Here is a 27,764-nt window from a genome sequence, read left to right on the forward strand (position 1 = left end):
GCTCACAGTGGCCAAATCTGGAACAATTTGAGCAACAAAATATGTAGTATTTATAAAATAGATCCCTGAGTCCACAGCAATTTAAATAAGATTTAGTAAGTAGAGAAAAAAGAGATAACTCTGATGCAGAATCTTAAATGATTTAAATACTCCCTGCTCAAAGGGGTGGAGCTTACTGTCCACCCCCTGAGCTGGACAACTTTTAGTGACTTGCTTCCAAATAGTAAGTATGGGAAGGGAGAAAATGTAATTTTACAGTGGAGAATATGATTGAAGTTAACATTAATAATAACATTAATAATAAGTTCTGTTGATAGTATGTATCCTTGATACAATAAGAATGGCCTATAACTCTGTATTGTTTCTCTCAAAACCCCAGAACTCCCAATAAAACCATGATAAAAATATCAAACTCAATTGAGAAACATTATGCAAAATACCAGATGAATACTCTTTGAAATGGCCAACGTTGTCAAGAAGAAGGGAAGTCTGAGAAACTTAAAGTCAAGGCAAACATAAGGATTCCTGACAAACATAATGTTATATCCTGAATGGCAGAGAGAAGAGCAACTATCCAGACCTTGAAGAACAGACAAGATCAGCATGTTTGACCATCAAAAAATCAAGGGGGCCTAGTGCACTATGAGCAAGCAGAGAAATGGTTAAGACCAGGACAGAAAGACAGATTCCAGACCCTGGCTGCACAGTGGAACCATATAGGAAGATTTTCAATAATGCTATTCAGAACCTAACCACAAGTGATTGATTTAAGTAGCCAAAACAAACCAGTTATGCATATCCACATGCCTTAGAGCTTGATCTACATAACATAGGGTAAGTATAAAAGCAAGTTGCAAAGATTATAAATAAAATTATGGTACATAAGATCAAAACAAAAAAACAATTATACTGTTTTAGAAACAGACATGTTAAAAACAAATTTAAGTAAAAATTTAAAAAGAACATAGGTACTATGAATACAAAACTTAGCAAATTTAGCATAGAACTTACCTTTTGGGAGTGGAGCTAAGGGGTCTTGAGAGATAAGTACAAAGATCTTTCCGAAATGTACAGTTTTGTTCCCACCATTCCATTTAACAACTATTATTTAAACTACACATATATTATATTCACTCTTTCATATCACAGAATAGTTCATAGCTCTCTGGTAATTCAGTGATCATGCCCTTGCTGACATGAACCAATTTCAAGAGGAATAATCCTAAACCAACCCAGGGGAAAGTGCACTGCATGGGAAGGCATCTGTAATTATTACCAATAATAAAATTGAGTTCCTAGCTTAAAGATTAAACTAAAGTAGAACACGAGAAAAGTTCAAATACAGAAAGGATCATTATGCAAAGGAAGAAATAAGAACTCTTGTTTTCTGAAGTTACAGTAAGTTGAGACCCATAGATTCTGTGATGGGAAGCAGGTTTTGGCTCAACATGAATAATCAGACCTACATAAATGGGATAAAAAAATTCAAGATTGGATTAACTTTATCCTTACTGACATTGTTTAAATAGAAGCTAGAAGGATATGCAGAGAAAATACTTAAAGGAAGATTCCTGCTTTAGAATTAGCTTGGATGATCTTAGAATTTAGACAATCACATTTGTATCCTAGGCATATCCTATAAACCCGTGTGTTAAATAGATTAGTAAAACACCAGTTTCACTCACGGTTGTACACAGTGGGCTGCAGTAAGAATCCAAAGTGGATCAATGATGGCACCTCCACATTGGTGATCACCTAGAAACCTCAAACCCACCTGCCAGGGCCAACAGTGGGGACAGGCTTCTTCCCCCGCTGCGATTCTTCTGGAAAGCCACTGGGGACTAAATGGAGGTATGCCACAGATATCTACAGGAAAGAAGAGGAGACCAATGGCTCATCCCAGACAACAATCATGAACACAACTCCTGCAAAGGCTTGCTATAGCTAACAGCAGTAATTCCCAAACGCCAGATGAGATTTATAAAGATACTTACTCCTAAGACCCATCTCTGAGGAGTCTGATCTTAAAAGTCTGCTTAGCCAATTGTGCCAGGCAGTCAGGATTTTAGACATGAAAGTATTTATTCGTTCATTTAAAACTAACTATTCAGTGCTTGCTCTGCCAGGCACCATCTAACTAAGTTGCTTAGGGCTTTGGCGAGTTGCTGAGGCTCACTTTGAACTTGTTATCCTCCTGCCTCAGCCTCCCCTGCCACTGGAATTATAGGCATGCACCACTGCACCTGGCTCAGGAAATCATTTTAAATAATAAGTTTGTATAGGAGTAGACGAGGACCATGAATTGTTCTCTGTACCTCTTTCTCCCTATATAAACCTTATTTTGTTTTCCCTCTGAGTCTATATGTAAACTCAAACAGGATTCTACAAGTTTCAAGGACTTAAACATAAAACTTGAATTTTTTTTTCATTGTGGCATATCAAATGAAAGATGAAGATTTCCAAAATAGACATTTAGTTAACAAAGAAGTAGATTAAACAGATAGTAGCATGGCCAACTCACCATATGGAATAGCTTTTCCAGTAAATACAGTATTGGTTTTGAGAAGTGTTGTCAGTCCATTTTTGTTTAAGGACTCTATAGAGAAAAAAAATTTAATTTAAAGTATTTTGAGTAGCTTCACTAATTGACCTTCCTTGTTACCCTGATCAATCACAAAAACCACTCTGCTGTAGACCTCACTAACACTACCATTTATATGCCAAATGCCAAGTTGCACAGATGTGATTTCTTGTTTATCTCTCAATATCCCTGCATCTGGCTCTTCTAAGCACTTTTTCCTTCCTTTACTCCACGATATTTACTCTTGAAATATTTAAAGTCATCTCTTAATTTTAGTCTTTTTTTCAATATCTTTTTCCAGCCTGAAAAGATATTCTACAAGGTACTGTCTGTCCATACTCTATTTTTTACTTATCTACATAAAGATGATTTCTGAATTTCTCTCTTCAGTATAAATCTCTTCCCTGAATTCTTGACTTAGAATAACTAGATATCTCCATTAGAATTTCCTACAAATTTCTAAACATCTACATGTCATGAAGGGAACTAATTGATTTTAATAGTCAATAGGGCCTTGTTCTTGTGTCCCTGCATCATTTAATGGCTCTACCATCCATAGCCACTCGAGCTAGAACCCTGAAAAAAATCAAGCTGGACTTTTCCTTCTTCATAAATGCTCTCCCCACAACATGTATACAATTAGAAAAATTTCTTGCAATGATTTTCCCACCATTCTTCTTACATGTAAGTTCATCCATCTTCTTAATTTTCCACACTACTCTGGAACCAGGGAGTCCAAGGTTTGAAAAACAGCTCCACCTATTCATAGCTCTTTGGGAAAGTCATTTAACTTCTCTAAGCCTCAGTTCTCTAGTCTGTGCAAGGAGAACAGTGTCTATTATCTTTGAAGTTTGTAAGGAGGAATAAATGGGTGATGTGTATGAAATACTGTCTATACTTGGGATGAAGTGATCAATAGATCTTCACTAGCTATTCTACCACTCTGGTACTTATAGTTTAATGCCTTTTCTATAATCCCTTCACAATATAGTTTTCTTCCAAAGTATTGAGAAAATTATTAGTCCTGCAGAAGCTTCTAAAATTTCAAAATAGAGCCAATCTAACTTCTGAATTCCATTTTTTAATCTGAATTCTCTGTTTTTCGCATATGGTACTTGGCATCTTTTGAAATGTTCTAGTGGATGCAGTTTCTTGAGCATTATGGGAGATGCTTGCTAAGGCATAGATTTCTGGGCTCCACCCCAGATCTATAGAATCTAACTCTCTAGGAATGGAACCAGGACTCTGCATTTTTATTCTTCTACCAAAATGATTCAAGCATCCTACATTTGGATAATCACAATTAAATTATCTTCCCTATAAGCATTTTCATAAGCAATAATTCCTATTACACAGGTGATTATACTTGCCTGAAAGCAAAAAGGTGTTTCTAACCTTGAAGCCTTGGAAATTATTTTCACCATCACTTTTGAAATACATGACCATCATGTTACCAAAACTGAATATTGAAATAGATTTCAAGATTCCACAAAGTTTAGTTGTAAAAGTTATAGGGAAATTTGATTTATAGTTATAAGAAATTTAAAAATCCGAACACAGGAGGCAAAATATCATCCAACTAATTTTTTTAAGTCAGCAACTTTGGTTTCCTCCAACTTTAGTTTGTAGGCATAACCATATATACAGAGAAAGTTAAAAATTAGTTTTCAAAGTAACAACGTATCATAATTATTATCTCAAAAAATTTTTTATCTCAAAAAAACTATATGGGATGAAGACATCTTATTTCTAATATACACAGAAAACTCAATTATTAAAGAACAATAGGAGCTGGATAAACAATAAAACCACCCAAGCAAATTATTTCTTCTTTACAAAGGACATGGTCATTCTTTTTTTTATTATTGATATAAAAAAATAAATGACAGTGGAATGCATTATAATTCTTATTACATGTATACACAGTTTTTCATATCTCTGGTTGTTTATAAAGAATGTTGATACCAATTTGTGTCTCCATACATGTACTTTGGATAATGATGTCCATCACATTCCACCATCCTTGCTAATCCGCTGTGCTTTCCCTTTCCCTCCCACCCCTCTGCCCTATTCTAGAATTCATCTATTCCTCCCATGCTCCCCCTCCCTCCCCACTATGAGTCAGCTTCCTTATATCCTTATATCAGCTTCCTTATATCAGCTTCCTTATATCATTCAGCATTTGTTTTTTTCAGGGGATTGGCTAACTTCACTTAGCATTATCTTCTGATATGGCCATTCTTTATGTGAGCAGGCAATACCAGAAATCTGCTTTACCCAACCCTCACAACACATGTACTGCTCTGTTGGAGCATAAGATTGTGCTACCAACTCACCTGCTCTTAAAGTCCAAGTAAATATTCTGAGCCCATTTATATTCCTGGTCTCAAACTCACTACCACCTGACTGAGGGACAAATTGGATGAAAGTTAATTCTTCATATGAAGTAAATAAAGTTATAACTTAAAGTGTATTTGAAGTTGCTAATAAAATTAAGACCCAAGTGGAAATTACCAGTTTTTGGTTACTTGGACACACAAATGAAAATATTAGCAACAGAAGGAATTGATACAAAAAGAAGAAAACTTAAAATTTTTACCTTCTGCACATACCAGAAATTTATTCTCTGATACTATTTTCCCCTTTCTCTGAGTACTTCTTTTTCACCTCCCAAATATTCTGAAAGATTTTCCACATTTTTCATGTTTCTATTAAAAATCTTTACTAGTGAGTCAGCTGCTGGTTCATAGGTCTTAAATCTAAAGTTTTCTGGCATGTGAGTCCTGGAGCTTCAAGTGTGAAATCCACACTCCCTCTTAGTTTCTTGGTACCCAAGGAAGCCAGTCAATGCCACAGCCACCCTGGTGAGTCTGATGCTTCTCAAATTGAATTTAGAGGATGGGATGTTAACTACCTAACTTGTGTTTTTCTTCAGGATCATCATAAATCACAATGGAATCATAAATACAGTTTTGGTTAAATTCAACTTTAAAGTCCTCAAATGTCAACTGTACAAATTATAAACACAACCAGAGAAGTGGTCAAAAAGAAAAAAGTTTAAGAAGTTTCTCTCTGCACATTAAAAGGATCTCTGTTATTATCAAAATATGGCTGATACAGATGTAAACAATGATAGTCTCCTTGGAGGGCAATTTGGCAATGACTACCAGGTTTAAATGCACAAACCCCTTGACCCAGCAAGTTCATTTCTGCAAATTTCATATATCCGCATGTGTCCAAAGATATTGACACAGGGATATTCGTGGCAGCATTGCTGCTATGGACAACAACTGGAAACTCAAACCTCTGCTAATAAGAAACTGATTTAATAAGTCAGGTAACATTACACAATATTTTATGTAGTTTTTAAGAAGAACTCTGTAGGCTCATTTGAAAAGTTTTTGAGATACTGTTCAGTGAACAAAGCATTGCCAAGTAACTTAGATGCTTATGCTCAGAATACCTCCCCTGAGATCTGCAATAACATCGATGTTTTACTCCATGTGTAGGACAAAAGTCTGATAAAAAGCCTTATTTTGCATTGTGTACACTTTTAAATTGCTGCATTTTTAAAGTCACATACAGAACCCTTTTAGAGTAAAAAAAAAAAAGTGGCAAAAAGAAACTTCTAGCCATAACGATATCTTAACAATCCATACGAAGTAAGTTCTGCCTACCTAGCATAGTAGCTAAGTTTTCTATAAAGTAGCAATTCCTCAATTGCTTACTTTTATGATGTGTTTCTCTGGAGCATGAATAAACCAATAATACTAGACATTATTGGGCAAGCAAGGATAGTTAGCAGACTGAATTGTCCCTTCCTCTACCAATACAGCCACACTCTCACAACCTGAACCTATGCAGATGTAGGAAGAATCCACAATGAATGGCAAAAGGCACTTCTGCTTGTCATCTCCATTCAGAGACAGCAGGGAATGGACACCTGAAATCCTTACCTGTTCCTGAGTTCTGTACAGCAGAAAAGCAAAGTTCAAAGCCACTGCCACTGTTTTCTGCATCAGAAACAAATGTAACTATGGACTGGTTGGTCTCCATCAGCAAGGGTGAGGGCAAGATATCTCCACAGACCTTACCTTGAGAGGAAAAGAAATTGAAATAACATTACTGAAATGTAGTGCAAAGTTATACACAGTTATTTTTCTGGTAATATCTCCCATGAGTTCTTCTTTAATCTTGCCACAGTCTCTGCTTCAATGATTCTATTTCACCTATCTTCTGGCTCCTAGTCTCAAGTCAAATTCTACTCACCCTTTAGGACCTTATTCAAGGTCCAGTTCTCTTATAAACTTTCCTGGACACTCACTGAAAACCAAGGGACCTTTCCCTGGATTACTTTAGCACATTCTGTATTCTTCAGCTTTTCCTGCTGTGTGGGATACCTTCAGTGACCTCAAGCCACAAGCTTGAGACTGATTCTCTATATGTTCAGCTTGTGATATCTCGTACATACCCGACTTTAAGCAAGAATGATTGCTAAATAGATTTAAATATAAAATGATTAGTCAATAAATATTATAACCCCTAGAACACTATCTTTTCTATGTCAAAATTTGTGAAGAGACATTTGTCTTGTCATTGGTCTCATGGAGATCTAGAGATGAAGGTCTGTATCAGCTGGGGAGACCCTTCTATGCTTAACACATTTCAATTAGAGGTCAATTATGTTTCTATAGCTTGTAAGAGGACTCTAACAAAGTTAAGTGGCTGAAATGACCTATTGTGTCTTTAAATTATTAAAGAATTGTACAGTAGAGTTCAAAGTTTGTGTATGTAAACAGATATTAACAGTAAGAGCCAGGACTGTTGTTCAGTGGTAGAGCATTTGCCCAGCATGTATAAGGCCCTGGGTTTGCTCCCCAGCACCGCCATCTCTTAGTGGTAGGTTTGTGAATGGTTTACATTTTTTCCTTTTTGCTCATCTTTATATACCAAATTTACTAAACATATACCCACTTTTGTGATTAAAAATGAAAATATTAACCTTTCCTTGAAATGGAGGTTTTCTGGCAATTGTGACATCAATTTTATTCAGTAATGTTATTAAATCTGAGAAAGGAATGAGATATTTGGTGTCTGATTTAGAAAAACAATGAAGAAAATGCTCAGATAATATGCTATTGTTTCTATTCTTACAACCTCCCGCACCCATCCCTTTTAGAAGAGCACAGTATGCAAGATAAAACAATTATCCCAGGTGCAGAAATCTCACTTGAGCTATAGAATTTCTCTTTTTTAACGTACTCTAAAATGATAAATAACATACTAATAATTGCTTCATCACTTGATTGTAAAGATATGTAGTCATGATCACATCCAGCTCGATTTTCTATATCTAGGCTTGTAAATTTTATCAGGATAATTTTATCTTCTGGTACCATTATTTTCCAGACACATAAACTGGGGTAAGAGCAGGAAAAAAATAAAATTAATGCAAGTTTGAAAATAAGATCTAAGTTTCATGCATTAGTTTACACTTTACCAATAGTAAAATTTTGCAGAATATTAGAATGCAAAAAACAACAAATTCCTTATATGGCAGAAATATGTTTATGACCAAATTGCTAACATTTCTCCAACAAATACATAAGTACTAATTAGGAAATGGCCAGAAGCCAATGTTTAAATTTTATTTAGTTAAAAAGTGCTAGAATTTTCGTCTATAAACTGAAGAAAACTTCTCAGATTTTTCTAGGTCATCATTAGTCTAGTTAAAATTCATAATATTCACCTAGAAGTTGAACTATGGACAATGAATTCTCATGAATTATGGATTAACTGTGCAGCACATGTTACCTCTACCAGCCAAATCAGGTCATGCTAAGTCAGTCCCCAGGGTTGTAATGTCATCTAACTCCCAAATCAGGTCAGATGTGACCTTTCACTAACATCTTTAGAAACATGTCTAAACATTTTCAAAGTAGCCTTACATAATCTATCACATAACATTTCACCTTTATTTTCCTCATATGAATTTATACTATTTAAGAAAAAAATCCCATTGAACCACAAATCTCAACTTCTTCCATATGTCACAATCATCTGAATGCAAAATTATTTGGAATCTAACATGTCAGAATGAACTTCTTTCTGAAGTGTGGCAGTCTTCATCAACAACCTTAGACGTTAATAGCCCACTGCTCTCTAGGTAATAAATGTTCAGGACTGTAGGAGCAATCGAATTCTTTTATGCCCAATTTCTAAAAGCCAGACACTAATAATTCTTCTTGCCAAACAACTTCCTCTTAACCAGAAACTCTTCAAATTAATCTTTCTATTCAAATCCATCATTCTGAATATAGATATAAAATAGGTAACCTAAAATAGTATTAAAATCACTTTTTAAGAACTTCCATTTAAAAAGCAATAAGCTACCTAAAATATTATAAAGCTCGCTTTTCTAAGCTCTTCAATTGAAAAAGCACTGTGCATCTATCATCCTTTTTGAGACTCATTATACCCCTCTGAGAACACAGGAGAGAAATTACTATCCCTATTTCAAATGAGAAAACTGGCATTGATACTAAAAGACTCAATGAATCTCTTATATAATAGGAGCTATAGTTCAGGTGTCATGACTTCAAAGGACCAGTACTTTCTTCTGTTTTCAAATTATTTTCTGCCTCAAAATGTCTTAGATGGAAAATAGGGTTCAAATAACATGCCAACCTTGATTTACTATCAGCAACTGTTGTATTTAGGAGGATTCTGAGGTCAAGCAAGAGAGAAATGCCAAAATCATCAATATATTCACTCAAACATCTATCAATCATCAATTATGATCGATAGACAGTGTCCTAGGCTCTGAGAAATGCAAACTCTGCCATGGGTATGGAGGAAAGAGGACAACCTGGGTGCCATCTCTCTGCCATTTCTGAAATTCTTGCTATCTCCTATCAGAATAAAGACAGGCTTGAAGGGAATATACAACTCCCTGCTCCTCCTCCTCCTCTTTTTTTTTTTTTTTTTTTTTTTTTTTTTTACCATTTCCTAATTAGTGCCATTTGGAATTTACAAGACCATTTCACAATTCAATCCTGCCTAGTATGCTAGAAAAATCACTAACTATGCAAATTGGTCTTATACCTTATTTTCAAGACACGTCTTTTCATATTTTAACATTTTGAAATTAGAATGCTTCTGTACAACAAAGTCTTAGAATTTCCCTAGGGCTGGACTGAAAGTTCTTCCAGGAAGGACTTACATTGACTTCTGTCAATCACCTGGAGGTTCTATCAACTCTGTACTGCCAAGTTTTTCTGCTTGATATGACTTGAACTATACTTTTGGTGGTAATTTCAACTGTGACCTTCATGAATATTAGCTAGTGATACAGATTTTCAGGGAAGATTTTTCCACCTCCCTTTCCAGGGCCAAGGTTGGGGCACATAACTTTCCACATGGGTGGGTTTATACTTTTATAGCTATTTAGTGAAGGGATATCCTTCCATCTTCTCAATTTATATGGGCCTATCTTGGGTATGGTGTTTTCCGTATTGGTGGTACATAAAACAATGTATTTTGAAAAAAAATTCCCTTAGATTTATTGAAACTACAGTACAAATTCACATTAACTCCTATAAACTCTCAAATATAATCCTTACTATTTGATCTCAACTTCATTCTCTAAACTTGAAGCAACTGAAATTTTGTATGATTACTAAGACATCTGGTATCAATTCATCTTTCCTGTAGATTAACTTCTGCTGCTTTACCAGGAAAGGATTTATTCCTCCTCCTTTCTAAACCAAACTTATTAGCTGTGTTCTCATGAGACTTGTTTCACATTTCTATGTTTTCTGACTCTTACTCTCTCTTCTGCCCATAAATACAGTTATCTCTCCAAACAAAACACTTTTATTGACCCTACTATCTAAAAATCACTGTCCTATCTTCTTCACCAGACAGTGGAAGTTCCATTCTTTCAGTAGGCCAGTTTAAAACACCAAGTCATTCACCAGGACTCTCTCCCTCTCCCCAAACCCAAACTGTCAACTCTTCACCAAATCCTGTGACTCTATCACTTGTCTCCACTTCTGTTGCTACAAATCTAGTCAAAGTCATCATCTCTTATCTGGACTACTGTAGTAACTACTATTTTTTTGATCTCTCCTGTCTACAGTTCATTTTCAACACAATAACCAAAGTGATCCTTTTAAAATGTCAGACTATTTTCCTCTGCTCAAACCCTTCAATTGTTCTCCATCTCAGTAAAACCCAAAGTTCTTTATAGGTCCAATGAGGCCAAAACAATCTGGCCGCTGCCTTTCTCACTCAGCTCTAGCTCTCTGGTCTTGTTGCTGATCCACAAAATACCACTTGTATTCTTGCCTCACACCTACCACTTCTCCTACCTGGAGTGTTCCTTTCCACGATGACCATATGGTTCCTTCCCTCCCCTTTTCTAAATCTGTTTTAAAGTATTATCTTTATGGTCAACCACTCAAATTTTGCATACTCCATCACTCTCTACCATGCTTATAAATTTTTTTTCTGTGCAGCATTTTCCACCTTCTACTATTACAGGTAACTGTTTTTTAAAGTTTTTTTTTTTTTTTAGTTGTAGGTGGACACAGTACCTTTATTTTATTTTTATGTGGTGCTGAGGAATAAATCCAGTACTTCATGCATGCTAGATGAGTGTCTACCTCTGAGCCACCAACCCCAGCCCCAGGTAATTTTCTTTTTATGACTCTATTACCACCTTCTAACTTGCCCTACACAAAGACAGTGTTTGTGTTTGATTCACTGCTATCTTTCTAGCACTTAGAACAATGTCTGGTACACTGTAAGATTTCATAAAAACCTAATGGTTATTTGAGATAGAAAATCTTTAATAATCTCTTAAAATATGCCTTCTGATCCTACGAGTCAAGAGCTGACTCAGCTCTCAAATTTTGAATTTCCAAGGTAATGACACTTCTCTGAACTCACTTTGATATTTTCTTGAAACTCCATTGCAGAGAACTCTGAAATACCTGAATTGCTGTGTTTGAGAGCACGTGGACTATCCTCTGCGTGTCTCTTTCCCAATATACAAATAGCTTGCTCAAATACCCCGCTTATCAAGGACATTCATTACACCTGAGGCAGACCAAACTTCACTCTCTCAAATTAAAAAGTCCTTAATATTGGGTTAAAAATCTATCTTCTGACTTCTACCCAGAAATCCTTTGTAGTTAGTCAGTACAAGTTTTTTTTTTTAAAGATTCTCAGATAAATCAGGAAGTTCCTTTTTCCTCCTGTCTTCTTTGATTCAAAAATACCTCTAGTTTCTTCAACCATAACTCTTAAAACACTTTAAATTTATTTCCTTGGGAATGGGGATACAGCTCAGTGGTAGAAAACTTGCCTAGCGGGCACAAGCCCTTGGGTTCAATCTCCAACACCAGACACAAAATATTACATATCAGTTATTATCCTTCTGATGAATTCTAGCTTATTAATGTCCCTGTTTAAAGAGGGTACCTAGAAGCCTTGTCTGAGATTCTAATAAAATAGAACTCTTTCTTGTTCTTAGAAATCACTCTTCCAATAGATTAAGCACAGATAGCAAAAACTTACTGGCCTCTTCTCATCTCAAGGATGACTCAGGAAAAAGTCATTTTAGACCTTTAAGCCTTTTAAATGTGGGCAGCAGTTAAGCCACATTTTCCCCATTCTATGTGTAAATACTTTTATGCATCTTAATTTTTGAAAATAATACTCCTTTCATCATTTTAGTCTCCCAAGGCCTCTGGCATAAGTCTAAACTTCCTTTGCACAGAATTTAAGTTCTTGTATAATTAAGTCCTGACCAGTGCGTCAATCCTCATCTCCTGCTACCCCAGTTCCCATTCATGTAGCTCTCAGTCACACTAGGATAATCATAACCCAAACAACCCTGACCTTTCCCACCTCCTTGACATTGCTTATACAAAATTTTCTTTGCTTGAGAAGACCTCATTCCTTGTGTCCATCTCTTGAAATCTTAGGTCTTAGATCTACAAAGGACCTCACAGCTATAGAACCACAGCTATTCTTTAACATCTAGTTTCAATGCCACCCCTTACAACTAAGGCATTCTTTCCCATCCCAGTCTGCACACACACTCCTTGCAAAACACACCCTGAAAAATCAGCCTCCATTGTTCATAGGACCAACTTATTTATGGCACAATATGAATAAGTATTACAGCTTATTTTATCCCTTTTTTAAGTGTAGTGTAGTTTTTGTCAAGCTTTCTCTTCCTACCAGATTATAAATGCATAGAACTGTCATCTACCTTTGTATACTCTACAAAACATCATACAATTTTAAAAATGAATTTAGGATTTTTCCAACATGGCGGCGGGCACAGAGAGATCAAGTCTCTGACCTCTTCAACTGTGCGGGCATAGGGAGTCGTAAACAATCTAAATTCTGTTTTCTCAGGATCACTAGGCAATGCTGAGCTGATGTGGATATGGGGCGAACAGTCTGGGCCTCTCAGAACACACACTGAGCCCGGATCTGCTGAATTCAAGCTCCCATTTGCCTGCTTCCCCCAGACAAACAGCTGTGACTCAGCACTAATCCATCCGGCTGAAACAACTGGTCAGCCCTTCTGATCCTACGGAGGTAAATGCCAACCAAGCCTTCATAGGTAGTGGCCACAGGTTTGAAACGGGGCTTGGGAGAGACAGTAAGGACCCACCCATTGCATTGGTCACCCGGCAAAGGGAAACGAACTGTCGCCATTTGCAAGAGATACCACCATGGCAGAGAACTGACGTCATCAGACTGCGGCGGAGGAGATAACTTCATTGAAACCTGCGGCTACAGGTGTGTAATCCCCTAGCCTTCCCTCTCCACACATCGGGGAAACCTTAAGGGCCCCTCCCAGCTCTCCCGTGAGCACGATAGCCAGACCGAGGGAATCAGACCTGGCGAGGGACCTGCGGCACAGAACTCCCGGCTACCGCTCCCACCAGTGCTGACAACTGAGGTCTCTTGCACCAGCTACTGGGGGCGTGGCTACCGGAGGGCAAGTAAGATTCTCTGAGGATTCTCAGCCCCAAGCTCTACAAACTTAGGGTCTGAGGGAATGGCAAACAGGAAGAGTGTGCCCAGTCGTTCATGAAAACAGGGCTCCCGGGAGCAGAAGACCTGGCGTGTAGCCAGTATTGTGGTGAGCGGCACCCGTGAGAGGGGCCTGGCTAGAGGAAAAGTGTGAAGTGACTAGACACAAGAGGAGTCCCCTGGCACTCAGGATTGGAGACTCGCCAAGTCTGGGAGGAGAAGCTGCTGCACAGTGATTGGTTCCTGCGTACTGACAGGAGAAACTTGGCCTGGTAGGCACAGCGCCACCTACTGGAAGGGAAGTTAATCAAACTCTAAGACTGCATTTATTAGTTTTTTTTTTTTTTTTGATTTGGGTTTTTTCTTTCATTTTCATGTTTCTTTCTTGTTTTTTAAATTTTTTTTTCAATTTTTTTAAAAATTTTTTTCTTCTAATTTTAATTTTAATTTTTTAATTATTATTATTTTTTATTTTTTCTTTTTTTATTTCCTATTTTTTTTCCTTCTTTTGTCTTTTTATTTCTTTTCAATTTTCTTATTCCCCCTTCCTTGAATTCTACCTGCTTACTCTCATTCTCTTTAGTGACTTCTTCCCTTCCCTTCTAATACCTTTCCTCCCAAGCATCAAATAAATTTATAGGAGTAAACAGTAACTCAGCAGTCAAACAGAACAAGAAGTAACATGAGCAGCTTGAAAAAGCAAGGAAGAAAAGGAGTACAAACAATGCAGGACAGCCTAAATATTCAGGAGGACCTAGAGTCATCAGAAAAATGGTCATATAAAAAACTCAAGGAATACCTTAGACAGATGGAATGGAACCTTAAAGAGGATACGAGACAGCAAATTCAAGCAGTGAAAGAACACATTGAGAATGAATTACATAAACAGATAAAGGAAGAAGTTAAGCATCTTTATCAGGAGATAGAGATTATAAAAAATAATCAAACAATAATTCTAGAAATGAAGGAAACGATAAACCAAATTAAAAACTCAATTGAGAGTATCACTAACAGAGTGGAGCAAGTAGAAGCCAGAACGTCAGATTATGAAGACAAAATATATCATATTGAAAAGAGTCTAGCCAACTGAGAAAGTCTGGTAAAAAATCATGAGAAAAACATCCAAGAGTTATGGGATAACATAAAAAAACCAAACTTACGAGTCATCGGGATAGAAGAAGGTACAGAGATTCAAACCAAGGGAATGAGTAACCTGCTGAATGAAATAATTACAGAAAACTTTCCAGAAATAAAAAAGGAAACAGATATAAAAATTGAAGATGCATACAGGACACCGAGCACACAAAATCACAGTAGACCAATGCCAAGACACATTGTTATAAAGATATCCAATATACAGAACAAAGAGAAAATATTAAAAGCTACAAGAGAAAGGAGGCAGATTACATTCAGGGTAAACCAATAAGGTTAACAATGGATTTTTTATTACAGACGCTGAAAGCAAGAAGGTCATGGAACAATGTATTTCAAACACTGAAAGACAATGGATGCCAACCAAGAATTCTGTATCCAGCAAAATTAAGCTTCAGGTATGACAACGAAATAAAGATCTTTCATGATAAACAAAAGTTAAAAGAATTTGCAGCCAGAAAACCAGCATTGCAAAGCATTTTGAGCAAAACACTACACGAGGAAGAAATGAAAAACAATAACCAAAACCATCATTGGGAAGTGCCTCGGTAAAGACAGAGGGCGAGGGGAAAGATAATCATGGAGAAACAAACTAAATTTTTTTAAAAAAGGATAAATAATCAAACATGGCTGGAAGTACAAACCATATATCAATAGTAACTCTAAATGTTAATGGCTTAAACTCTCCAACAAAGCGACATAGGCTGGTATCATGGATTAAAAAAACAAATCCAACAATATGCTGCCTCCAGGAGACACATCTGATTGGAAAAGACATACACAGGCTGAAGGTGAAAGGATGGGAAAAAATATACCACGCACACGGTCCTCGTAAGCAAGCAGGGGTGGCCATCCTCATATTGAATAAAATCGACTTCAAGACTAAGGTAATCAAAAGGGATAAGGAAGGACATTATATACTGTTAAAAGGAACCATTCACCAACAAGACACAACAATTATCAATACTTATGCACCAAATAATGGTGCTGCGACATTCATAAAACAAATTCTCCTCAAGTTCAAGAATCAAATAGACCACAACACAATAATTATGGGTGACTTCAACACACCTCTCTCACCATTGGACAGATCCTCCAAACAAAAGTAGAATAAAGAAACTATAGAACTCAATACCACAATCAATAACCTAGACTTAACTGACATATATAGAATATATCAACCATCATCAAATGGATATACTTTTTTTCTCAGCAGCACATGGATCCTTCTCAAAAATAGACCATATATTATGCCATAGGGCAACCCTCAGTAAATATAAAGGGGTGGAGATAATATCATGCATTTTATCTGATCATAATGGAATGAAACTGGAAATCAATGATAAAAGAAGGAAGGAAAAATCCTACATCACATGGAAAATGAACAATATGTTACTGAATGATCAATGGGTTACAGAAGACATAAAGGAGGAAATCAAAAAATTCTTAGAGATAAATGAAAATACAGACACAACATATCTCAATCTATGGGAAACAATGAAAGCAGTTTTAAGAGGGAAATACATCGCATTGGAGGTCATTCCTCAAAAAAAGAAAAAAAACCAACAAATAAATGAGCTCACACTTCATCTCAAAGCCCAAGAAAAGGAAGAGCAAAACAATAGCAACTGTAGCAGAAAGCAAGAAATAATTAAAATCAGAGCGGAAATCAATGAAATTGAAACAAAAGAAACTACTGAAAAAATTAACAAAACTAAAAGTTGGTTCTTCAAAAAAATAAATAAGATCGACAGACCTTTAGCCATGTTAACGAAGAGAAGAAGAGAGAGAACTCAAATTACTAACATACGGGATGAAAAAGGCAATATCACAACAGATGCTACAGAAATACAGAAGACAATTAGAAATTATTTTGAAAACCTATATTCCAATAAAATAGAAGATAGTGAAGACATCGATAAATTTCTTAAGTCATATGATTTGCACAGACTGAGTCAGGAGGATACACACAATTTAAACAGACCAATATCAATGGATGAAATTGAAGAAGCAATCAAAAGACTACCAACCAAGAAAAGCCCAGGACCGGATGGGTATACAGCGGAGTTTTACAAAACCTTTAAAGAAGAATTAATACCAATACTTTTCAAGTTATTTCAGGAAATAGAAAAAGAGGGAGCTCTTCCAAATTCATTCTATGAGGCCAACATCACCCTGATTCCGAAACCAGACAAAGACACCTCAAAGAAAGAAAACTACAGACCAAAATCTCTAATGAACTTAGATGCAAAAATCCTCAATAAAATTCTGGCGAATCGAATACAAAAACACATCAAAAAAATTGTGCACCATGATCAAGTAGGATTCATCCCTGGGATGCAAGGATGGTTCAATATACGGAAATCAATAAATGTTATTCACCACATCAATAGACTTAAAGATAAGAACCATATGATCATCTCGATTGATGCAGAAAAAGCATTCGACAAAGTACAGCATCCCTTTATGTTCAAAACATTAGAAAAACTAGGGATAACAGGAACTTACCTTGACATTGTAAAAGCTATCTATGCTAAGTCTCAGGCTAGCATTATTCTGAATGGAGAAAAGTTGAAGGCATTCCCTCTAAAATCTGGAACAAGACAGGCATGCCCTCTCTCACCACTTCTATTTAATTTAGTCCTTGAAATGCTAGCCAGAGCAATTAGACAGACAAAAGAAATTAAAGGCATAAAAATAGGAAAAGAAGAACTTAAATTATCACTATTTGCAGATGACATGATTCTATACCTAGAAGACCCAAAAGGGTCTACAAAGAAACTACTAGAACTAATAAATGAATTCAGCAAAGTGGCAGGATATAAAATCAACACGCATAAATCAAAGGCATTTCTGTATATCAGCGACAAAACTTCTGAAACGGGAATGAGGAAAAACACTCCATTCACAATATCCTCAAAAAAAAATAAAATACTTGGGAATCAGCCTAACAAAAGAGGTGAAAGATTTATACAATGAAAACTACAGAACCCTAAAGAGAGAAGTAGAAGAAGATCTTAGAAGATGGAAAAATATACCCTGTTCATGGATAGGCAGAACTAACATTATCAAAATGGCAATATTACCAAAAGTTCTTTATAGGTTTAATGCAATGCCAATCAAAATCCCAAAGGCATATCTTGTAGAAATTGATAAAGCAATCATGAAATTCATAGGGAAAAATAAAAGACCCAGAATAGCAAAAGCAATTCTAAGCAGGAAGTGTGAATCAGGGGGTATAGCGATACCAGATTTCAAACTATATTACAGAGCAATAGTGACAAAAACAGCATGGTACTGGTACCAAAACAGGCAGGTGGACCAATGGTATAGAATAGAGGACACAGAGACTAATCCACAAAATTACAACTATCTTATATTTGATAAAGGGGCTAAAAGCATGCAATGGAGGAAGGATAGCATCTTTAATAAATGGAGTTGGGAAAACTGGAAATCCATATGCAACAAAATGAAACTGAATCCCTTTCTCTCGCCATGCACAAAAGTTAACTCAAAATGGATCACGGAGCTTGATATCAAATCAGAGACTCTGCGTCTGATAGAAGAAAAAGTTGGCTCAGATCTACATATTGTGGGGTCGGGCTCCAAATTCCTTATATAGGACACCCATAGCACAAGAGTTAATAACAAGAATCAACAAATGGGACTTACTTAAACTAAAAAGTTTTTTCTCAGCAAGAGAAACAATAAGAGAGGTAAATAGGGAGCCTACATCCTGGGAACAAATTTTTACTCCTCACACTTCAGATAGAGCCCTAATATCCAGAGTATACAAAGAACTCAAAAAATTAGACAATAAGATAACAAATAACCCAATCAACAAATGGGCCAAGGACCTGAACAGACACTTCTCAGAGGAGGATATACAATCAATCAACAAGTACATGAAAAAATGCTCACCATCTCTAGCAGTCAGAGAAATGCAAATCAAAACCACCCTAAGATACCATCTCACTCCAGTAAGATTGGCAGCCACTATGAAGGCAAACAACAAGTGCTGGCGAGGATGTGGAGAAAAGGGTACACTTGTACATTGCTGGTGGGACTGCAAATTGGTGCGGCCAATTTGGAAAGCAGTATGGAGATTCCTGGGAAAGCTGGGAATGGAACCACCATTTGACCCTGCTATTGCCCTTCTCGGACTATTCCCTGAAGACCTTAAAAGAGCATGCTACAGGGATACTGCCACATCGATGTTCATAGCAGCACAATTCACAATAGCTAGACTGTGGAACCAACCCAGATGCCCTTCAATAGATGAATGGATAAAAAAATGTGGCATTTATACACCATGGAATATTACGCAGCACTAAAAAATGACAAAATCATGGAATTTTCAGGGAAATGGATGGCACTAGAGCAGATTATGCTTAGTGAAGCTAGCCAATCCCTAAAAAACAAATACCAAATGTCTTCTTTGATATAATGAGAGCAACTATGAACAGAGCAGGGAAGAAGAGCAGGAAGAAAAGATTAACATTAAACAGAGACATGAGATGGGAGGGAAAGGGAGAGAAAAGGGAAATTGCATGGAAATGAAGGGAGACCCTCATCGCTATACAAAATTACATATAAGAGGTTGTGAGGGGAATGGGAAAATAAAGAAGGAAAGAAATGAATTACAGTAGATGGGGTAGAGAGAGAAGATTTGAGGGAAGTGGAGGGGGGATAGTAGGGGATAGGAAAGGTAGCAGAATACAACAATTTCTAATAGGGCATTATGTAAAATTGTGGATGTGTAACCAACGTGATTCTGCAATCTGCATTTGGGGTAAAATTGGGGGTTCATAACCCACTTCAATCTAATGTATGAAATATGATATGTCAAGAGCTTTGTAATGTTGTGAACAACCAATAAAAAAATGATGCCAAAAAAAATGAATTTAGGTCACTTAAGAAAATGAGATACATGCAAAGAATTGATTTCTAAAGTTTAAAGACATCCTTATCCATATAGAGGAACAAGACAGGTAGGGAAAAATAAAATTGAAATATACTGCCACTTATATATCATAAACTATGTTCCATTTTCTAGGTGATACTTAAAATATTACTATGATTAAAGAAATAGGCATGCCAGGATTAATCACTAAGTTTGCATAGCAATCTCACACCAGATGATTTTAATATTCGATGTTTGAACTCATCAGTTTAGGCAAGTTTTGGTCTTAACACTATTTGGAGTGACGATTTATATTAATGACTCTAAAATGCCAATTAGTAGATATTTGCCAACCAGAAAACAACAGATGAAATATATACTTTTAATATAATCAGATAAATAATTGGAGATGCTAGACAAACTTGCCAAAATATAGTCATTTAAATTAATGAATTGTGACATTATGTACAACAACAAGAGGTTCCCAATTAGAATAAGATATACTCCATGTTTGTATAAATATATCAAAATATACTATACTGCCATGTATATCTAAAAGAATAAAAACCTAAAAAGAATAAAATTGTCTTATGTGAGGAGGAAAACCCAAGAATCATTCATACTTAAGATACATACCTATTATGAGAATAGTTGTGTTCTTTGGAATAGGGGTATTGAATCTCCCCACTCTCTCCAAATAATACTATTCCCTGAGGTTTACAATCTTTAAGAAAATGTAAAAGAAGTGGATTATTTTCTTGACAACATTTCAAAAGTGTATAGATCTCATCCTGGAGCTATACAATGTATATTAGTTACATTTAGGAAAACATGTCCTTAATGGATATAATCTAGACATCATATTATAAACAGTCTTTAATAAAATTTTTGAATCATATGTTCTTTAACAGAGTTCTTCAGATTCAAAACTTACACAATTTTCTCAAATTATGAGTCACACTGAGGCTATCAAATTTATATTATATGAGTCTAATATAGTTTTCACTTATCTCTTCTAGAATATCCTAGGTATCTCTTCTAGAATGTTCCAGGTAACAGTAAAGTAACACTGTACAAATACATGCAGCTTTTTGTAATGGCATTTACTCAAAATTCATTTACTCAAAATTGAGATGCAAATGTCAGGTTTTAACTGTTGGAAGCACTCAGTATAAAACCATTGAGGCATTTAAAGTTTAGAAATGGAAGTAAAATTCAATTATGAATATGATATGATTGCATTTGCTTTCTTCTAATGATTTCCTCCAATTCCATTTCCTATCTAGATCATTAGAACTATGCACGCCCTCTTGTCTCTGTCTTCTATCCACACCTTGGACAGAATTCAGGCCCTTTTGTTCCACCCTGGACTCACTTCTGAAAGGGATTGGCCCCAGTCCAAATATATAGATGGTAGAAGAATACCTTTACTAACAATTATTTCAGTGAAAACTGTGATAATGTGACTTTAAAAAATTACACATTATGATTTCTACTTAAAACCAATGTAGAGGAGAACTTTGCTCAGAGTCAGTGGCCTATTATGTCTTTTAAGAAGATTGAAAGACAACATGGAAGCAGAAACCAATTTGATCTGATGGTTTGAAAATATGAAAGATTCAATTAATTTGATTTTTAAGATTGTAGAAGCCTAAATTTAATCCTATTTCTAAAATAGTCAGTTATGTGAGGTGGTTCAGAGAAGAGCTTGAACAAAATAGGCAATTAGAACATAAAGGAGATGAAAAACCTAGAAAGATGATCTTAAGAACGTGTTACTTAAATAAATTACTTATCACATTCTGATGTTCATTAGTGAAATTAACTGTTATTGTCCAATTTCATTGCCCTTTAAAATTCTATTGCTGTTACTAATTCTTTGTTCAGGGGTCATTAACCTTTTTAGCTTTCTCTTCCAGGTGGTCAAAGTGGAACAATCACTACCAGGAGGGACCTGACCCTGCGGTAGGGCAGTGGACAGTGTGCAAGACACTAAAGGCAGATGAAGTGAGTGGGGAGTCCTCCGGGTCTGAGGGAGTGCTGGCCTGAAGCTGGGCCAACAAACAGCAGCACTTCAAGTCTTCAACTAGGTGGCTAACCTTGGACAGCAACAAAGGAGGGACAGACAGATGGAGGGAATGTGAGGTTTTGCTGCTTTGAATCTTGGGCCTTAAACATTTGCTTCCTTTACTAAACTGTGTTCCAGGAAGTTGTGCTCTGCAATGCCTTGTACCATTTTCTGTGAACCTTCTGGCCTCTGAGACTCTGAGACCCTCTCCTTCTCAGCACACTTACAGCTTCACCTTTCATCCAGGTGTATCTGCACTTCACCTTTCATCACAATATTTTTTCCTTCCCAAGTAGTTAAAAAGTTCCTAGAGGACAGGCTTTGCTCTCCAGACCCGTATTTTCCTAGTCTGGATTTTAGTGTCACTGAACAAAATAAACTCTCAAAGTATTCCTCATTTCCCCCAGTTTTCCAAGGAAAAATAACAAGGCTGAATGGGAGAAGGGGGAGAGAAGTGATCCATTTTTCGTGTTTTTAAGTGTTGTAGAGGAAACGTGTCAAATGAATCAAAGAAGAAAGAATCTGCTGAGTCTATTCTCAAGGACTGTCTTTAAAATCTCAAATGCAAAAAGATAGCTTATAAAAATTTTATACAGGGATTCAGTTTAAGTTAAACTGATAGCTATCGATGCTCAAGAATTCTGAGACAAAATATTACAGACATTGGACTAAGAATTTAAAATCAGTCATTCTTGCTTTGTACTAAAGCTTTTCTCTGATAATATCACAACATATCAAAGTAACTACTCTTGAGATAAACATGATCAGTTTTTGACTTGGAATGAAAGGAGGAAGAAAATTTATTCACCTGTGATCATGTTTTGAGTGATAAAATCCATCAACTCAAACACCTTGGAAAAAATGCCAGGTAATGCCCTTGTGTGGTAATTTTTTGGAGAAGCCGAATCTCTTTCACAACCAGCTACCCAGGAAGTTATCCCAGCCAGAGTCCAGATTCCACCAGGTCTTCTACAAGCCAGTGGGCCTCCAGTGTCTCCCTTGTGTAGGAAAGAAAGAAAAACTGAAAATATTCACAAGTTAAATTATCATGTCAGTTCTACGAACGTTGGCACTCATCTCAAAGAGGTAGCAGCCCAGAAGTCCACCAGTCACTCACTGTCCATCAACATTTTGATTTTGATCATCCATTTCCTCATTGTTAATTTCATCTTCTCACCCAGATTTAATATCCTTTCACTCACTGGCTGCAATCTTGTCAAGCCAGTACTCAATTTCTCTCTCTCTCTCTCTCTCTCTCTCTCTCTAAGAACTACCACATACATTCCAAAAATGGGTAAAAGGAGGAGGCGGGGGCAATGTGGTTACAATTGTATGCTTCTACTGTGCCTTGTCACCTAGAGCAGATGGGAAAGGATAAATCCTCTTCCAAGCCCACAACATCAGTGAACAGAGCCCTGAGGGACTTTAAGAACAGAAAGCCTGGGAAGCTCAAATTTGTCCCAGGTATATAAGTAAAAGACCACAATGGCTTCCATGCTAGAGAGTAAAGAACCCAAGATTTCAGGAGTCTGTCTTCAATAACATTTCAGTACATGTTTCTTTGAGTACATGTCTCGGACAATCTTGTGTCAGATTAAACTCTCCTCAAAAGGCACAGGATTGTTAGAGTGCTTCACAGAAAAGAAAAAAAAAATAAGGACTTCCTCTAGCAGTTACAGAAGGGACAGAGTACCTTCAGCCTACTTGTGATCCAGTTTAGAAAGTGGCACAACTATAAGTTTCTAGCTTCCTCTCTCCCAAACACCTGTCATACCCTTGAAAAAAATTTTCAAATTTCTTTAATGGTAAACTCCAGGGAGCTTCCCACAGAGTTTCAGGTTGCTTTCTGAAAAAGAATAATGACTCTGATGTTCTACCTTTAAAATAAATAAATTAAATAAATAAATAAAGAGAGAAGATAATGTACTTGGAAGGCATATTTAAAACTTGACTCATGTCTTTTACAAATCAGTCCCTTTCCTCTCTAGGCACCTCAGAGATTGTGAAGTTATTATTTGTGAAGTTGTTGTGAAGTTGGAAAGTGGCTCTCATGACATCTATTCAACCCAGTTACTAAAACTATTCATCTTTTTTCAAACATATTTTGCACTAAAGGAAAAAAAATATTATAGTGTTTAATGAAATGTGAAATAAAAAATAATTCCCAGCTGGATTTATTAAAGATTATTATTTTGATTCCATTAGATTGGAAATAACTGAAAATAACCCCTGCCCCAGCTCACCAAAATACTGTGTAGAAATGGGCACAGGAAAGAATTCTCTCAGTTCAGATCAAGCACATTTTTCAATAGAAGCCAGATGGAAAGATGAGGGGAAAAGGAACTTTGAAGTAGTAACTCCCCAAAGCAGTCATGGGCAAAGGCAGAAACCACTTTAACTCACTTTACTAAATAACTAGCTGGTTTATACTTTGGTACCTGGCAGGCATCCTTTCCCTGCTCAGGAAAACTGGCACACAGCAGGGTCCTTCCCAGAGGAGGAAGGTTCATACTCTTCAGCACAGAATTACACATTCTGTCATCCATGATGTAAAGTTCCCCTTCTTGTAAGACATTTGAATACTCAGAATCTATAGAGAGAAAATTGACAGATAGTCAACAACTGTCCCCTTTAAAGCAAATTAGTGAGTAGCCCTCACATTTAAAACTCTCTCAAATAGATTTTAAGCCAATGTAGAAGATGCATTTTTTTGTTGTTTTTGGTGTGAATTATGTTTCAAGGTCAGATATGTGATAATGGACATCATTAAGAAATTCAGATTTCAGGTTACAGGCAATTGGCTTTTCTTAACATATGCTTAAATGTTTCCCCAAGAGGAAAACTAGAGTCAATAAGGCAATGTTTCATAAAAGTCTGTTTTAAAAAATCATAATTTTAAGCTGTATTGACATACAATTGACAAATAACTATTATTCATATTCAAAGTGTATAATGTGATGTTTTGATAAATGTATAATTGTGAGATGACATCCACAAACATGATAGCACAATTATCTTTTTTCTTATAGTGAAAATACCTAAGATTTGTTCTCCTAGCAAATTTCAAGTGTACAATAATTGTTGACTATAGGCACCATATCATGCATTAGGTCTCCATAACTTATCATATAATTGTACTCTTTGCCCAATATTTCCCCATTTCTACCATCTCCCAAGCCTCTGGAAGTGACACTTTTGCTGTTCTTTCAACTGCACTTTATAAAAGGTCATGATATTAAAAACAAGGAAGCTGGGGCTTGGATTGTGACTCAGTGGCAGTGGCACATGCCTAGCACGTGCGAGGCACTGGGTTCGATTCTCAGCACTGCATGTAAATGAGTAAAACAAAGGTCTATTGACAACTAAAAAAATTTAAAAATTTATAAAAACAAAAATCAAAAAAAATAAAAATACAAATAAAATCAAGGAAACTTACGGATTCTATTTCCTGATTACTCTTTTATCATATTCTTCTAAAAAATTTTTTTTTGGTAGTTGTAGATAGACAGAATGCCTTTTTTAAAATTTTGTTTCTTTTTTCTTTTTAAATGTGGTACTAAGGATCAAATCAGTGCTTCACACATGCTAGGCAAGCTCAACCACTGAGCCACAGCCCCATTCCTACTATATTCTTCTTTATATTCTTCATACCTCCAGCTTCCTTTATCTGATGTACCTAAGCAAAACGGCAGCAGCAGGAGTGATAGGAATAGGTTTTTTCCTAAGTGTGAGATGTCTATGGTGAAGACTACTAGAACTCTTCACTGGGTCAGAAATTAGGCAGGAAAACAAAAGGATGAATCATTCATGGTCAACAAAAATCAATTCTGCTTTCTCTGTGTATACAGAGACCTGGAGAAAGTAGTATGCATTTTTTGATGCCTCTTACTCTCTGTAATCTTGCCCCATCCACTGGCCATGCAAAGAATTCCTGCTTCAAATCGATCATCTCTGTGTGGAAGACAGATTGGCTGAACAGCAATTCCTGAAACAACAAAAATCACGAGGCTCGAGGTTTGTGAATAGACAAATGACACCAACTATATTTGGAAAAGTAACATGTGCTTGATTTCATATTTTTATAAATGTCACTGTTTCCTAAATGTCACTTCATAATTATAAGAGAAGAAAATGCAGAAAAAATAAATCAAGGAAAAAAATCTAATTCACTGTTCTGCATAACCACCATGAGCCCCGCCCCCCCAAACTACTAAAATTTCAAGTGTATACTCTCAATTCTGAAATGATATTTTCATTTAATAGTTATTGAGCACCAACATGTGGCAAGCACTCTTCCAAACTTCAATGAATGAATAGGAAAATCCTCTCCCCAACCCCTTGTGGAGTTTATAGGAGAAAGGGGTGGGGGGAGGGAGAGAGAAATGGGTGGGGGGAGGTACAAACAAACTATTTTAAGTGCTCTGGGGAAAATCAGTAGGTGAAGGAAGAAATTTGGGGAGGACGGACGGCATGGGGGCTATAGTTTTATGAATTGTGGGCATGGCAAGTCTCATGGCACTTGTGACATTTGAGAAAAGTCTTGAAGTTGAGGGAAGGAATCATTCAGTTCTCTGGGCAGAAAGCATTTGCTGAAGACAGTGTAGAAAGTCTCTTTTGTGAGATCTTGGCACACCTATTTGGGAAGAATGGAGAAGCCAGGATGGCTGGAGCATATTGAGCAAAAGGAACTTTAACAGAAGATGAACACAATTGGGCTTAGATTCTAATGGGGGGAGGGGTGGAGGGGTGGAGAAGATATTATTGGGGAACCACTGAAGTGTTTTGAGCAGAGTGACATAATCTGATTTACATGTTTAAAAGAATTATTCCAGCTGCTGGGTTAATAATAAATATTAGGGAAGCAAAAGAAGAAACCTGATACTTTAAGAGATTTTAAAAATTAACCCTGGCAAGAAATGATCCCACAGCCTGGGTAAGATAGTTGAGTGAAGTGAAGAAGGCAGAAGCAACAGGATTTTTGGTGCATTAGAAAAACAATCAGGGATGAAAAAAAATCCAAGAAAAGTCCAAAATTTTTAGCTTAAACAATGAAAAGATGGAGTTGTCACTAACCAAGATGAAAGTAGCTGTGGGAAGAGTCTATGTGAGGGGATAATTAGGGTTGCTTTAAACATATTGAGATGTGGATTAACTGTCTAGGTAGATTACCCTAACCAGTTGGTTATATACATCTCATCAATTCTAGAAGGATAATGCAAAAAGGATGATAAAAAACCTAGATTATATATATATAATTATTCTACATTAGCATACATTATATATATTCCATTTTATATTATATATTATATACATTATATATTATTATACATTTTATAGATATATTTGTGTGTGTGTATGTATATATCTCCATCCATCCAGGATCTAGGAGGTTAAAGCTATGATCCTGGATAAGATCACCAAGAGAATGAGGACAGACTGAGAAGAAGTCCAGGGCTGAACCCTGGGGACTGCAACAACATAAGACAAAGAGATGAGGAATCATCACAGAAGACTAAGAAAGGGTATAAAGGGGTGGAGGAAAACCCAGCAATTCCTTGAATATAAGATAAGAAGATATTTCTAGTATGAGCAGCACTGATCAAAACTCTTATCAAGAAAGACAAGAATTTAGAGTGAATCTTCAAGCTCTCAGGTAGAGATTATGGTGACAATGACAGGGGTGAAGTTGGTGGAGTGAGTCTGAGGGACTGGAACATCCAGTAGATGTTTCCAACCTATTACAGAGAACTGAGAGGAAACTGGCATATTTAGCCTAGATGACTCTTGATAGTTTTCTATAAGAAGTGGGGTGATAATTTCCCTTGATAGATCATTCTAGCTTGATGACACCAGCTTGATGACCTTGGTCTCCTATCTTCTGACTTTCATCACTCCTGTTGAGAGGTCAGCTGTAGCCTAATTGTCTCCCCTTTTTATCAGTAGTCTGCTTTACTATTCCCCCTCGACCCCCTCTAGATTCTTTTGAGATTCACTCTATTTTA

At 36.4% G+C, this 27,764-nt stretch overlaps 1 protein-coding gene across 1 annotated transcript in view; it reads right to left on the bottom strand.

Annotated features, from left to right (window-relative positions):
* OVCH1 (ovochymase 1) overlaps window positions 1-27,764 on the bottom strand; it is a gene marked incomplete at both ends in the record, with an annotated part of 55,241 nt that overhangs the window by 23,632 nt on the left and 3,845 nt on the right. The window contains 11 exon segments of the mRNA XM_081310810.1: window positions 1,686-1,866; window positions 3,952-4,047; window positions 5,496-5,589; window positions 6,310-6,351; window positions 6,355-6,437; window positions 6,538-6,675; window positions 7,866-7,999; window positions 20,331-20,418; window positions 22,571-22,760; window positions 24,201-24,352; window positions 25,652-25,747. Of these exon segments, the coding sequence (XP_081166936.1) occupies window positions 1,686-1,866; window positions 3,952-4,047; window positions 5,496-5,589; window positions 6,310-6,351; window positions 6,355-6,437; window positions 6,538-6,675; window positions 7,866-7,999; window positions 20,331-20,418; window positions 22,571-22,760; window positions 24,201-24,352; window positions 25,652-25,747 (1,294 nt within the window).

The sequence above is a fragment of the Spermophilus citellus genome, assembly GCF_964194105.1.
Source record: "Spermophilus citellus genome assembly, chromosome: 10".
NCBI classification, from domain to species: domain Eukaryota; kingdom Metazoa; phylum Chordata; class Mammalia; order Rodentia; family Sciuridae; genus Spermophilus; species Spermophilus citellus.